The 15,045-nt window shown below is 34.9% G+C and overlaps 1 protein-coding gene across 1 annotated transcript; it reads left to right on the top strand.

Annotated features, from left to right (window-relative positions):
• The first annotated feature begins 1,120 nt into the window (after nt 1–1,120).
• LOC131013178 (ABC transporter G family member 35-like) lies at nt 1,121–9,927 on the top strand. The gene is made up of 22 exons (XM_057941229.1): nt 1,121–1,726; nt 2,469–2,678; nt 2,793–2,877; nt 3,045–3,204; nt 3,325–3,401; nt 3,495–3,548; nt 4,272–4,362; nt 5,009–5,310; nt 5,384–5,982; nt 6,059–6,219; nt 6,305–6,414; nt 6,497–6,650; nt 6,732–6,884; nt 7,043–7,209; nt 7,304–7,636; nt 7,712–8,002; nt 8,085–8,168; nt 8,295–8,428; nt 8,507–8,734; nt 8,824–8,995; nt 9,135–9,389; nt 9,484–9,927. Exons 1-22 carry the CDS (start codon nt 1,362–1,364, stop codon nt 9,760–9,762), a joined length of 4,464 nt encoding a protein of 1,487 aa, XP_057797212.1. The 5' UTR covers nt 1,121–1,361; the 3' UTR covers nt 9,763–9,927.
• The last annotated feature ends 5,118 nt before the right edge of the window (nt 9,928–15,045 follow it).

Below are 15,045 nucleotides of genomic sequence, written 5' to 3'. Positions count from 1 at the left end.
TTATGAAGATGGGAGTCATTGCTAATTTCTGCCGTCACAAACTCTCGGTGATTTCGGGAATAGACTATGTCACATTAAAAGGGAACGAAATGCTATTGTTCATGGTTTAACAAAAGTTGCGAAAGATAATTCACATCATGTTTGGAATGAACATTCATCGTTTGTGGCGGGTCATTTCCATATTTCATGTATCTTGTGATCAATAAAATATTTCTCACTTATCAAAAAAAAAAAAAAAAAACTCATTACAAGTTTTATATTCTCATATTTGTTATAACATACTTATATAATCCTTCCGCCTTCGAATAAGTATCTTATTTAAAATTGAAATACACCCCAATAAATATTATATTTCATAATTTTATATAAAAATAATAATTAATTACTAAAAATATTCATGAAAATTTGTCATATATATATAATCCATCAAAATTGGTCGAAAGAAATTCAAACAATTATAATCATTAAACATAACAAAATTGTATCAAATCGTTTGAGGACTATTTTTATTCCTTTAAATTTTTTGGGACCTCAAGCGCTTCCACTGCACCATGGCGATTGCTAGGGACTATTTTTATTCCCGTAAACTTTGAAAAATTAGTCTTGATAGATAAAAATAGTAAAGCTACTCTTATTTACTTTGTTAGATTGAAATTTTGAAATATTTCTAGGTCTTTTATTATTTTTATCATTTAAACTAGTTTTGCTTGATTCTTATTATCTCATTAAAATGGTGGATTAAAACAATTCTACTTTTGAGGATAAAAATATTCAATCATCTATTTTATCAATCATGCAAAGTAAACGTCATTTAATCGTAACAGTCAACTCCACGATTCGAATGTGTTACCCACAAAGGTAAATGATGGTCTGCAATCAACAAAAAATATTATTATTCAATATTAATATCCAAACTCATATCAGTGATATTATATTTTTATTTTTATTAGTGTTTTCATAGTGCTTAGATTTCAATCTTAACCCGTTATCTAATGAATTTTGATATGTCAAACAGTGTGACATAAAACTCATCTTACATAAAATAGGAGATTAAAATGTAAAATATGATGCGTGAGCCCTACCCACCAACCACCCACCCCATTATAAAAGGCCACAAAACTCGCCTTGGACTCTTGCAAAATCATCACTTCTCAAAACTCTCCAAGACTTTTTCACAAAGAGAGTAACATTTTAAAAAACTAGCAAAAAATGGTTTGGAAACAATCAAACTAAATCTATCAAACCAAAAACACTCCTATTTCTAACCCTTTCAACTCCCCCACCGAACCCACATTCTATCCAAAATTCTCTTCATTTTCATACAAAATTGTCGATCCATTTCTTGAAACAATCCGCAAGAAATGGACGATCGGATGAGGCGTTCGCGGCGGCAACAGAGCCGCAGTTCCAGCCGGAGCAACTGGATTGTGGAGGAGGTGTTCTCCGGCTCGGCGGCGTCGAGGCAGAGCGTTAGGGCGGACGAGGATGAGGAGGCGCTGAGATGGGCGGCGCTGGAGAAGCTCCCCACCTACGATAGGCTGAGGAAAACAGTGCTTAAATCGTTCATGGAAACTTCGAATCAAGGGAAAGTTAAGGTTGTCCACAAAGAGATTGATGTGAGAAAAATGGACATGAATGAGAAGCAAGAATTCATCGACAGATTCTTCAAAGTTGCTGAGGAAGATAATGAGAAGTTCTTGACCAAGTTCAGAGATCGCATTGAGAAGTAAGTTTTATCTTTCATGCACACCAGTCCAGTTGACAAGTGTTTTAATTTATTAATTCAAGCAACTAATTATCAAATTTCATTGACTGTGTCTAGATTTGAATTTTATCATACGGAGATATATACATATATATGCATGAGTTTGACTTGTTATTTGGTTATTGCAATTTGTTATCTTAGTGATGAAATCTTGAAAATGTTGATTATTTTGTTTTTTTATTTAATTATCTTAAGTTGTTACGCGTCGTTTTTGATTAATAGTCAGATCTTGTAGCCGAGATTATTGTTGGTGGGTGTTGTTGTTGCAAACTGAAAACGAAGGCTAACCAATTATGTATTTTGTTAAAATTATAAGTTCAAATTAAAATTTGTATTTATGACGTTATATGTTAATTTTGTTAATGCATTTACCGATTTTGATGTAACTTTCTGTTTCTATTTAACGTAAACAACGTGTGCATTGTGATGGTTTTACTTTTGTACTATCATGAATTTAATCTGAACTACTTACAAAATTATAAAATGACAAATTCGAATTAATGCCACGGTTTGGAAGTTTCCTTCGCAAGGAATCTAGATATTAACGATGAGCTCCCTGCCCCTACATGTTTTCATATAATTAATTTAATAAAAATGCAAGTTGAAGTGACAAGATGCATATACATATAATACAAAAAACCTTCACATCACAATAGTTCAATGCTTAATATATAAATAATTAATCTTGTGATTAATTTGACAGAGTCGGAATTTCGTTACCTACTGTTGAAGTGAGATTTGAACACTTGAGCGTGGAAGCGGACTGCTTCGTCGGAGATAGGGCGCTTCCGACGCTGATCAACACGGCCCGTAACATCGGCGAGATGGCCTTGGGTTGCTTAGGAATTAGGCTCGCCCAGAAAACTAAACTCACTATACTCAAAGACGTTTCCGGCATTATAAAACCTTCTAGGTATTTTTTTAAAAAAGACAAAATAACTAATGTTACATTCGTATTTCATAAGTAGTGGCAAAAATTAAAACTAGCAAGTTAGTGTTTAATTGTGATTCGCATAAATTGTGACAGGATGACCCTTTTACTCGGACCACCTTCTTCAGGGAAAACAACTCTTTTGTTGGCTCTCGCAGGAAAATTGGACCCAACTTTGAAGGTTTGACTTTTCTATTCATATTATCCAAAATATTTTTCACGCGTCCGTATTTTATTATAATAATGATATAATTATTGAGTAGTGTTCTGTACCACTCCAAGGGGTATATGATGAATTAGTTAAATCTTGAAACGCTACTTAATTCGAATTTTTTATGCGAAAAACAGACAAGGGGAGAAATCACATACAATGGGCATATGCTAAATGAATTTGTACCACAGAAAACATCAGCATACATTAGCCAAAATGATGTTCATGTAGGAGAAATGACTGTCAAAGAAACCTTAGATTTCTCGGCCAGATGCCAAGGGGTCGGATCGCGATACGGTATATTTTTTAGCTATCTGCACTTGTTAATACTAATTTCATATTGACTTCAAAAATTAAATACTAGTAATTTCATATTGATTTTATTTATTTATAATTAATTTTAAAATAATTAAACAGAACTTTTGACCGAGCTTGCAAGAAGGGAAAGAGAAGCAGGTATTTTTCCAGAGGCAGAGGTTGACTTGTTTATGAAGGTAATTAAAATAAGCTTAATTAAGCAGTTGGGTCTAAATGTTAGTTTAACTAATTAATTATGAGTTATTAAATCATTTTCAATCTTTTAACAGGCAACTGCTATGGAGGGAGTAGAGAGCAGCCTTATTACAGACTACACTTTAAGGGTAAGGATTTATAATTTTTTAAAAATTAATAGTGGGCTGATTTTTAATGGGTAAATTTGGTTTAAAATCATAATAAATTTCCAAATTTTGGTTTTTCCCATAAACTTTCATTCTTGTTTCAAAATACATAATAAATCCCTTTTTTGGAATTTCCCATAGTGTGACTTTCCGGCGAATTTTTTGAATGGTGTGGCTCTGAATTTGAATGATGTGGCATATTTAAGGGTTAAGTACCACTTTTTCCCTCAACGTTGACACCCATATCGTCTTTAACACCCTAACGTCATAGTTGACGTTGTTTACTACCTCAACGTTTCAAAATTGAAGCAAAATGCCCCCACATTTTAACAGCCGTCCCAAGCGCAGCTCTAACAGGATCAAGCACTGTTAAAACGCAGTAGGCAATTAGATTGTCATGTCACATAATTTTCATATAATTACATTGTATTGCCACGTCATTTAAATTTTTGATCGTAATCTATCATCGTGGGAAATTCCAAAAAAAAAAGATTTATTATGAATTTTGAAACAAAAATGAAAGATTGTGGAAAAAAGCAAAAATTGAAAATTTATTATGATTTTATACCAAATTTACCCATTTTTAATCATACTTTATTTTGTATAGTTAAAACAATAAATTATACTATATCCGGGTTATTAGTTCTTTTTTTCATTTTTTTTTAACCTCGGGTTATTAGTTCTTGATATTTCAAATAAATGCAGATACTAGGACTAGATGTGTGCAGAGACACAATTGTTGGAGATGAGATGATAAGAGGAATATCTGGAGGCCAAAAGAAGCGTGTCACAACAGGTTTAATGCAATTTTTGTTTTGTTTTTTTAAATTGTTTTATTCGTGATGAGGAGACATCGTCAACGCTATCGCTACGTTAGCATGACATCTTTCTAATAATTGTTTTTTTTTTTTTTTATTGTGTTGAGAATTGACATTTTGAGTAAAAATTAATTAGTGGAGGAAGAGTAATTTGTACACTTATTAAGTGGGCCTTTTACAAGGTCTAAATCTAACGCAAGAGCTGAAAGAGATGCAGTCAGAAAATGACAAAAACCAAAAATTTGGAGACTAATTTATGATATGATTGTTTACCATTTAAAGATTTATTTTTGTGTAATTGTTTTTTTAGGCAATAAAGACTATAAAGTATCATATTTATAACAAAAGGTCGGAGAGATAAATGCAGCAGTAGACAAAATCCACTAGTAGGATTACCAAATCCTATCTGCAATTAGAAGGTGACAGATTAACACAACTCATAATATTCCTTTTTCTCAATTGAAAATGTGAAAAGTGAAAACTAAAATAGGTCAAAGTCTTACCTAACACCACCCTAGAAAAGACTCCGTCAACTCAAACTCTTTATTTCATATTGTATTTTATTACGAGTTTCTAGTAATGGGCTTAATATTGGGCCTAACTATAAGCATTGCAAAAATGCAGGGGAGATGATTGTTGGGCCAACAAAGACACTCTTCATGGATGAGATATCCACAGGCCTAGACAGCTCCACAACATTTCAAATTGTGAAATGTTTGCAGCAAATTGTGCATCTAACTGAGGCAACCATCTTCATGTCCCTCCTCCAACCGGCCCCCGAGACGTTTGATCTCTTCGACGACGTCGTCCTTCTCTCTGAAGGCCAGATCGTCTACCAAGGCCCAAGAGAGCATGTAGTTGAGTTCTTTGAGAGTTGTGGCTTCAAATGCCCTGAGAGGAAAGGAACTGCTGATTTCTTACAAGAGGTACCTTATTAGTTACAATCCTACATTGTCTCCTTAATTTTCCTTTTTTGATTAACATCAACTTTTTCAACAGGTGACATCAAGAAAAGACCAAGAGCAATATTGGGCAGACAGACACAGACCATACAAGTATATTCCAGTGAGCGAGTTTGCGACAAGGTTCAAGCGCTTCCACGCGGGCCTACGCCTCGAAAACGAGCTCTCCGTTCCCTACGACAGAGCCAGGAGCCACAGTGCGGCCCTAGTATTCAAGAAATACTCGGTCCCCATATTGGAGCTACTCAAGGCCAACTTTGACAAGGAGTGGCTCCTCATCAAACGCAACTCCTTCGTCTACGTCTTCAAGACCGTGCAGATCTTCATCGTGGCCATCATCACCTCCACTCTGTTCTTGAGGACTAACATGCACACTAGGGACGAGGACGACGCCTCAGTCTATATTGGTGCCCTCTTGTTTAGCATGATCTGCAACACCTTCAACGGCTTCGCAGAACTCTCTCTCACCATACAGAGGCTTCCTGTCTTTTACAAACAAAGAGACCTTCTCTTCCACCCTCCTTGGGCTTTCACTCTGCCTACATTTCTTCTCAGAATCCCTATATCCTTCTTTGAGGCTATTGTTTGGATGGTTACAACGTATTACACTATTGGATTCGCCCCACAAGCGGACATGTGAGTTCACTAATAACCAAAAATTGCCTAATCTTGCATTGTAGGCTAAATAAACGAGCATTTCATTTCTTTTCAGATTCTTCAAGCAGTTCTTGCTCATCTTCGTGATCCAGCAAATGGCTGCGGGGATATTCAGGCTCACCGCAGGACTGTGTAGAACCATGATCATGGCTAACACGGGAGGCGCCCTCACGCTCCTTCTCGTATTCCTCCTAGGCGGCTTCATCCTCCCGAAAGGTTGGAAACAACACCTCTATCGAGTCCGTCATCTGTATTATGCAAATAAATATGAATAAAAGCTCAAATTTTCTTAATTTCTCAGACAAGATTCCAGATTGGTGGGGATGGGGATACTGGGTTTCGCCCCTCACCTATGGATACAACGCCATTGCTGTAAACGAAATGTTTGCTCCCAGATGGATGAATCAAGCGGTAGGTTGCACGAGGATTTGGTACACACTATTTCATTATTTTTGAAATAGTAAACAAACTTAATGTGTGTGTGTTAATGCAGGCCTCAGATGGCATCACGCCATTAGGCATAGCAGTGTTGAACAACTTCAACATCTTTCCAGAAAAAAATTGGTACTGGATTGGAGTTGGAGCTCTTGTTGGATTCACATTGCTCTTCAACATTCTCTTCACACTCTCACTCATGTATCTCAACCGTAAGTTGTGGGATCAACATTTTTTCTATATGTATTTCTGGAGTGGCGACTCATTCTCTTACGTTATGTCCAATGCAACAGCTCTTGGGAAGCCACAGGCTATAATATCAAAGGAGCAAGCAAGGGAGATGGAAACAGAGTTGATTGGAGATGATGCACCAAGACTTAGGCCAACCAAATCCAAAAATGACTCTTTTCCTCGAGCCTTGTCGTCCAGAGATGGAAACAACACATGTAAGATCATCCAACAATGGAATTATGAGATATTTAGTAGTTTATTTTAACTTACATGTATATCATTTTCTTTATAATTATCAATTTATCATATTAATATAATAATCATATAAAATAGAATTATGATGTAGAATTGTATGCGTCTCTCATTTTTTCAGTGGAAATGACGATGCAACGAATGAGTAGCCATTCATCTGTAAATAGAAACAATGACTCAAACCTTGGTGGGGCAAGAGGTGTCGCACCAAAGAGGGGAATGGTGCTCCCATTCACCCCTTTAGCCATGTCCTTCGACAATGTAAACTACTATGTTGATATGCCACCGGTAAGGACCCAAAATTCAAGCCATAATTACCGTTATACGATGTTTTCTTTTTTTTATAAACTCGGGATGATTAAAATTTGCTCTAATCTTGTAGGAAATGAGGGAGCAGGGAGTGACCGAGGATAAATTGCAGCTGCTACGCGGTGTAACTGGGGCTTTCAGGCCAGGAGTGCTGACGGCCTTAATGGGAGTGAGTGGAGCAGGCAAAACAACACTGATGGATGTTCTAGCTGGTCGAAAAACGGGCGGTTACATAGAAGGCGACATCATGATTTCTGGATTCCCAAAAAATCAGGAAACATTTGCAAGAATCTCTGGATACTGTGAGCAAACCGACATCCATTCGCCTCAAGTTACTATCCGCGAATCACTCATCTACTCGGCCTTTCTCCGCCTCCCTAAAGACGTCGCCAAGGAGCAGAAGATGGTGAGCCCCCCCGTTACTGGCCGACAAACATGAATTTTCTTTTTTCCATGGTTTTAAATCAATTTTTTGTGTCAGGCATTCGTTGAACAAGTGATGGATCTGGTTGAGCTAGAGAATCTCAAGGACGCCATCGTAGGGATTCCCGGGATCACGGGGTTGTCCACGGAGCAAAGAAAGCGGCTGACGATTGCGGTGGAGCTGGTTGCGAATCCTTCGATTATATTCATGGATGAGCCGACTTCAGGTCTGGATGCAAGAGCAGCGGCCATTGTTATGAGAACTGTGAGAAACACAGTTGACACTGGGAGAACTGTCGTTTGTACCATCCACCAACCTAGCATTGATATTTTTGAATCTTTTGATGAGGTAACAATATTTTTTTTTTTGCCTTTTATCCTCATGAATTCAACTAATTTTTTGATAACCTTTTCTTTGATCTTGGAATTAGTTGCTGCTTATGAAGAGAGGAGGGCAGGTGATCTATGCAGGACCATTAGGCCGCCACTCGCAGAAAATTATCGAGTATTTCGAGGTAATTAAAGCATAAATGAGAAGTAGTTACAAAAATGAATGTTTTGATTTTGATTCTTCTATTTTTCACGTTACGACTTTTACCTGTCGCATTATGTTAGCCTAATGAGACAACATATATTTGCAGGCAGTTCCCGGAGTTTCGAGAATCAAAGAGAAGTACAATCCTGCAACGTGGATGCTGGAAGCGAGCTCGATAGCCACCGAATCCCGATTATCAATGGATTTCGCAGAATATTACAAAACAACAGACCTATATCAGTAAGTATACACATGGAACTAAAGCTCCAATTGCAAACTACATGATGATTCTGATGGTTTAATCCCACGAATTCGCAGACGAAATAAGGCGCTGGTGGACGAGCTGAGCATGCCGGCTCCAGGCGCAAAGGACTTACACTTCGAGACACAGTTCTCACAGTCGAGCTGGGGGCAGTTCAAATCCTGCCTCTGGAAACAATGGTGGACTTATTGGAGAAGCCCTGATTACAACCTCGTTCGCTACTTCTTCACCCTCGTTTGCGCCCTTCTTGTTGGCACCGTTTTCTGGAAAGTCGGCACAAAAAAGTTGGTTTTCTTTCTTCTGCTTCATTTGTCATATCACATTCTCGCACATAATTATTTTTTTGTGTGCTGACGCTTGTTGTTGCCTTCAGGGATAGTGACACGGATCTGTTGACCATTATCGGAGCTATGTATGCTTCAGTCTTATTTGTCGGAATCAACAATTGTTCAACTGTTCAGCCTGTCGTCGCCATTGAAAGGACAGTTTTTTACAGAGAGAAAGCTGCAGGAATGTACTCTGCTTTACCTTATGCCCTGTCTCAGGTAAAACTACTTGAAATATAAATTTGCATTTATACTTAATTGGTAATTTTTTCCAACAAAATTTAAATTCATCAGAATATGTGACTTTGTTTGTTTGAAGTACTTACATACTTAAATCATGGACTTTCCAAATACGCAGGTGATTGTAGAAATACCATATGTGCTAATCCAGACGACGTATTACACCTTAATCGTATACGCGATGGTGAGCTTCGAATGGACCGTAGCCAAATTCTTGTGGTTCTACTTCGTCACTCTCTTCTCCTTCCTCTACTTCACCTACTATGGCATGATGACCGTCTCCATCACGCCCAATCACCAGGTCGCAGCCATCTTCGCAGCTGCATTCTACGCTCTCTTCAACCTATTCTCAGGCTTCTTCATCCCAAGACCGGTAAGCCTAATCGAACCCTCAACGTTGAGATAGAAAAGTATCCAAAAGCTTGTTATATGTACATTTGTCCTAATTCTTGATTTTATGTCATCAGAAAATTCCCAAATGGTGGGTGTGGTACTACTGGGTCTGCCCCGTGGCGTGGACCGTATACGGTCTAATCATTGGACAGTACGGAGACGTGACAAAAACTATAACGGTTGCCGGAAACAATGGATCAACATCACCTATGATCAACACTTATATTCAAGATCATTTTGGCTACGATCCTGACTTCAAAGGGCCAGTTGCTGCAGTTTTGGTTGGTTTTGCAGTTTTCTTTGCTTTCATGTATGCTTACTGCATCAAGACTCTCAATTTCCAGATGAGGTAGAGGTTGATATATATATATAGGAGGATCAAATGTGAATTAATTGTATATATATATTTTTGCACACACATATATACGTTATATTTAGATGAGATATATGTAAGTAGTATATGTAGTTTTGTGAACTTGAATGTACTAAAATATATAAATATATAGATTCTTGAAATATGTTATCTAGCTTTGTTGGTTGAAAATTTTGTTGTAGTTCATCTCTTATAGGCATTTCAACTTAAGATCAATATAAACTTGTAGTAGAGTTTAATATGAATTTTATAAAAAATGATTGCAAAAGAATGGAGTTTACCAATGTGCACCTTCAATGTGTCACGGGTGCAAGAGAATTTTTTCATACTTTATAATTATATACAATTATGATTATGTGTATAAATCCAGATTTACACTGATAAAGAATTCCTTATGCACTGACTTATTATACTATCTACTCAACTTAATAACTCCAGTGGCTATTAATTAGCTCCTAAACGATCTAAATTGAACTCTTACTTATCAAGTCCATACAATTTCACAATACTTTGATTTGTCTAAAACTACTTCAACTCAACATAATTTTCAAGGAAAATAAAGAAGAATTTGTAGTTAATTAAAAATCCTAATAAACATAGAATATCTCAAGTGGGCTCGAACCCTCTGCCGAGCTCTCCCCGCCTGCATTTCCTTTTGAAGGGGTCAAAAAAATATCTCCACATACGGAGTCGTGTCAAAATGTGTATTTATGTCGTTGTCTATTTCAATCATCAAGATTCATATAATATTCATACGTACTCAAAAAAAAATTCGCACCTTCCTTTGAAATTAAAAAAAAAAAAAAAAAAAATTGGCACCTTATCCGACCGGAGCTTAATTCGGGTCAAACAATGGATATGGATCGTATGTCGGAAAGACAATAGCGTGTTACTTTCAGTTCCATGTCATAAGAAAGCGTGTATGTCATGTTATTGCTCATCTAACGTGTCATCTTCTTAGCCTGCTGAATTAAGATTTTATTGAAAGTGAGAGAAAAAAAGAAAGGAAACCTATAAATAGGGGTGAGCAGTCGGTCTGGACCGAACCAAATCGGACCGAACCGACGAAACCGAGGACCGAATTTTAATATTTTTTGGACCGAACCGGACCAACTGAAACCCTAGGACCGAACCGAAACCGGACCGAAATCGCCATCGGTTCTCGGTCCGGTTCGGTCCAAAACAGACCATTTTTAAAATATTAAAAATTAATAAAAATATTAGAAATTAATAAAAATATTAATAATATTAATAAAAATATTAAATATATATTTAAAATATACATATTCGGTTCGGTCCGGTTTCGTCGGTTTTGGCCTCCCCGGGACCGGAACCGAACCAAAATATTTTCGGTCCAAGAAAAATAGGACCGGACCAGACCGGACCGGACCAATACATGGATCAAAATCTACTCGGACCGAAAAAATCGATCGGTTCGGTCCGATCCGTCGATTTTGGTCCGATTTTGCTCACCCCTACCTATAAACACATAGAAAAGCATAGAGACACTAGCTAAGGGTCAAACCTCATCAAAACCTTCCTGGTGAAAATCCACTAAGAAAAACATCAATAAAAGAAAAATAATACCGATTTATTACAAACGGAAAAGAAAAATTAACAGCACACAAGCGGCTACTAAAATAGCCCCCTCGCGAAAGAAACGAGAATTAACTAATTAAATTGATGAGTATCCAAGAATAATTATATAAATTTTCACTAAAACTGATTTAATTTTATTTTCTATCTTTATAAATATTTTTTTATTTTTTATATAAAAATGTATAATTTCACGTATTAACTCAAATTACATTATTCTCTCAAGAAAAAAGAACTCAAATTACATTATGCGGTGGGAAATAGAAGATCCCGATCAATATTAAAGACATACATTTTAAACCCTTTTATAAAATAGTGGAAATTAATTTTAAAAAAATAGTGGAAATTCATGTGCAAAAGGCTTACCTCCAAATTAAAAATGTCAAAACAATACACATTCCTTATTTTGTCAGGTGCATAAACACAATGATTGAATTTATTCTACCACATTGTATTGGGGGCCCATCATTGAATGTGGGACTATTTTTAATTTACATCACCACAAGGAAAAATAAAATAAGCTACTCCGTTTTTTAATTAAAAGAATTTGTTTGAATTCCAAAAGTAAATTAAATTCTTCTAACAAAATAGATTAATTAAAAATGGTACTTGAAAGATGAATAGAATTGTCGCGGACTTGATTTTTTTTTTTTCAAGAAGGCGAAGATATATTATTAATCACATGAACATGGGATGTGGAAATGACCCATCACAAAAGCTGGAGGTTCATTCCAAATATGAAGTGAAGAAATATCTCGTGCCGCTTTCGCTAAATCATGAGCGATAGCATTAAACTCTCCCTTGATGTGCCTAATATGGAACCCGGAAGCGAGGCCAACAGATCACGTCAACGTTGAGCGATAACACCAACCTCCGCAATATTCCTCTCCTTAGATCAAATTGCAGCACACGCCTCCTTGCAATCCGATTCCAGCTGACCATGATCAAAACCCAAATCTTTCAACCATAAAAAAACTTCTTTAATACCAATGATTTTCCCCTCTTTCACGCTGCAACAGCCCGGAAACTTGAGAGACTTACCGCTGATAAACTCCCCCTCAGGTTCCGAAGAACAATCCCAACACCCATGGTATGCTCAGAATTAAAAAAGGTAGCATCAATTCTTTTTATAAAAAGATCAACATCAAAATAACAATTTCATTTTGAACGAACTTATAATTAGCATAAAAAAGATCACACATCATGTTTTCCCACATCACGTCATGTGAAAATCGTGACAGTTCTACTTAATTTTCAGGCATCGAAAATTTTATCATGTGATAAATTTACATATATAGTTTTCTTTAATCTAGATATTAATTGATTGATCAGTTTGTTTTCTTACTATATTGAATTAAAATTCACTAGCACCGTATTCACTTTCTTCAATTTAAACTTTTTTTTTTGAAATTCAACCAAAATTACCTAGCAAGTGCAATTCATCAAACGATAAAGAAATTTAGGTGCAAGCTTGTCTTAAACATGGTTTTATTTCACAGTTGACATCAAATACATCCTATAAAATGTAGAAAATTATTGATCAAAATTCATAATTAATGATAGAATTGCATATATATATATATATATATATAAGGTGTGGTTCTAAAGAGAACTGCATTATTTGTGAGAACGTGAGAACCATCAAATCTAATGCATTCACTGTAAAAATTACTACATTCGATCGTTGTTAAAATTAATGCACTCAAAAAAATAAAAACAATTGCTCCCTTCAGGATTCGAACCCAGGATCTGCATTCATCCAACAAGATGATGCATCCACCGTAGATCTTAATGATCGAATGACTGAAATGATTTTTCGTTCTTCTTTTATTACTAATATTTAGTCAATAGTTACTTAAATAGTTTGAAATAATATAGATATTTAGTATAAAACGAAAAAATGTTATAATATTTATATTTTCAACCATTCAATTAATTCATAAAAGAATGGAAATTTAGAAAGTGAAGAGAACTAAGAGGGTGCTTGGCTAAGCTTATTTTAAAGAGCTTATAAACTCTTTAAGCTTATAAGATGTTTCAATAGCTTATAAGATGTAGTTTCATAAGAGTTTATAGAAAATCGAAGATATATGAAATTAGAGTGATATATGAATAGCTTATAAGATGTAGTTTCATAAGAGTTTATAGAAAATCGAAGATATATTAAATTATAATGATGTATGATGAAAATAAAAAATTATAATTAACTTTTTTTTGTAAAATGAATGTAGCTTATAAAATTATGAGAAAATAAGTTGGAGCATAGCAACTTATTTTTAGGAGTGCTTATAAACTCTTAGAACTTATTTTTACAGCTTATAAACTTTTTAGAAATTTATTTTGTCAAACACTTTAAAGAAGCTTATAAGCTCCTAAACAACTTATAAACTATTTTAAAGAACTTATAAGCTCAGCCAAACAAGTCTGCCCTATAAAGAGGAGCTGAAAAAGTAAACTTGTTGCCTTATTTGTACGTAGTAGCGAGTCTTCGCGGATTTTCTTCCGCCGTCAACTAAAACTCACCACTACTATTTCAATTTGTTTCGTCGGATAAGGATTGACTTGAGAAGTGATAACGACAAAATACAATAATAATTTGTGTTAAAATTAATACAAATATAAAATAACTATTACTTAGGCGTTTAGTTCAAGTAGAGGAATGAAAAGATAATGAAATCAAATAAATGGGTGGAATGATAATAATAACTAGTAAGTGATTCTTTTTCTTTTGTTTCCCTTCCATTTTTAGGAGTAACAAATTCGGTGATTGAATTGCCCTCAAGTAAGGATAATAATTAATTCATTACCCAAATCAATTAACAAGTAATAAATTCAATTAATTGGATCCCTTTCTAATCTTTAAAATTATCCAATCAAACATGGACTAAGTATATACGAAGAGGAAAAGTTCTGATTAATTACTATCTAAGTAAATAATACTCCTAATAAACAACATTTGCGTTACGAGCTAATTTCTGTATATATCAATGAAGTCATATAGATTTTGTTTTATTCCATTAAATTTATTGACAAGTTTATTAATTTGATAGCGTAGGATTTACAATCTGACTGCAATCAATTTTATAAGAATAATCTTTTCAGTTATATCAAATTTTGTACAACGGGATATTTGATGAAAAATGTTAAAATTTTGAGATTAAAAAAAAATGAAAATTCAAAATATTTTATAAAAAATATTTAACATTCAAGACATAAAATACTATAACCTTTTTGTCTCCTAAGATTGATTTGAAATAATTCGATTTATTAATACCCCAACACGCAAGAGGGTTGTAATCGAATCGAATACTGACGAATATCTCAATATTCGATTTGTATTTATGAAATAATTCGTATATTCGATTCGGTATTCATTTAGGTTTCGAATTCAAAATGCGATTCGATATTCGATTCGAATTGATTTTTAAATTATTCGCTTCGATTCGTTTTCTGAAATTACTCTAAATTTAAAATTTTCAAATATTTGATTCGTTTTCCCTTCTATTCTATTAGATTCGAAATTGTAAAGAAAAAAATACGTGAAATAATATTCTAAATAATATAATGATATATTTCAATACATCTACCTATAAAAAAGACACATAAAAAAAAGATCATTTGATGATTCCACCATTTAAATTCTCGGTACACACCATAACATTCAAAA

This window comes from Salvia miltiorrhiza, chromosome 2 (assembly GCF_028751815.1).
Source record: "Salvia miltiorrhiza cultivar Shanhuang (shh) chromosome 2, IMPLAD_Smil_shh, whole genome shotgun sequence".
In the NCBI taxonomy this organism is placed as follows: domain Eukaryota; kingdom Viridiplantae; phylum Streptophyta; class Magnoliopsida; order Lamiales; family Lamiaceae; genus Salvia; species Salvia miltiorrhiza.
The sequence above is the reverse complement of the archived record's forward strand: the minus strand, read 5'-3'. Positions and strand labels throughout refer to the sequence as shown.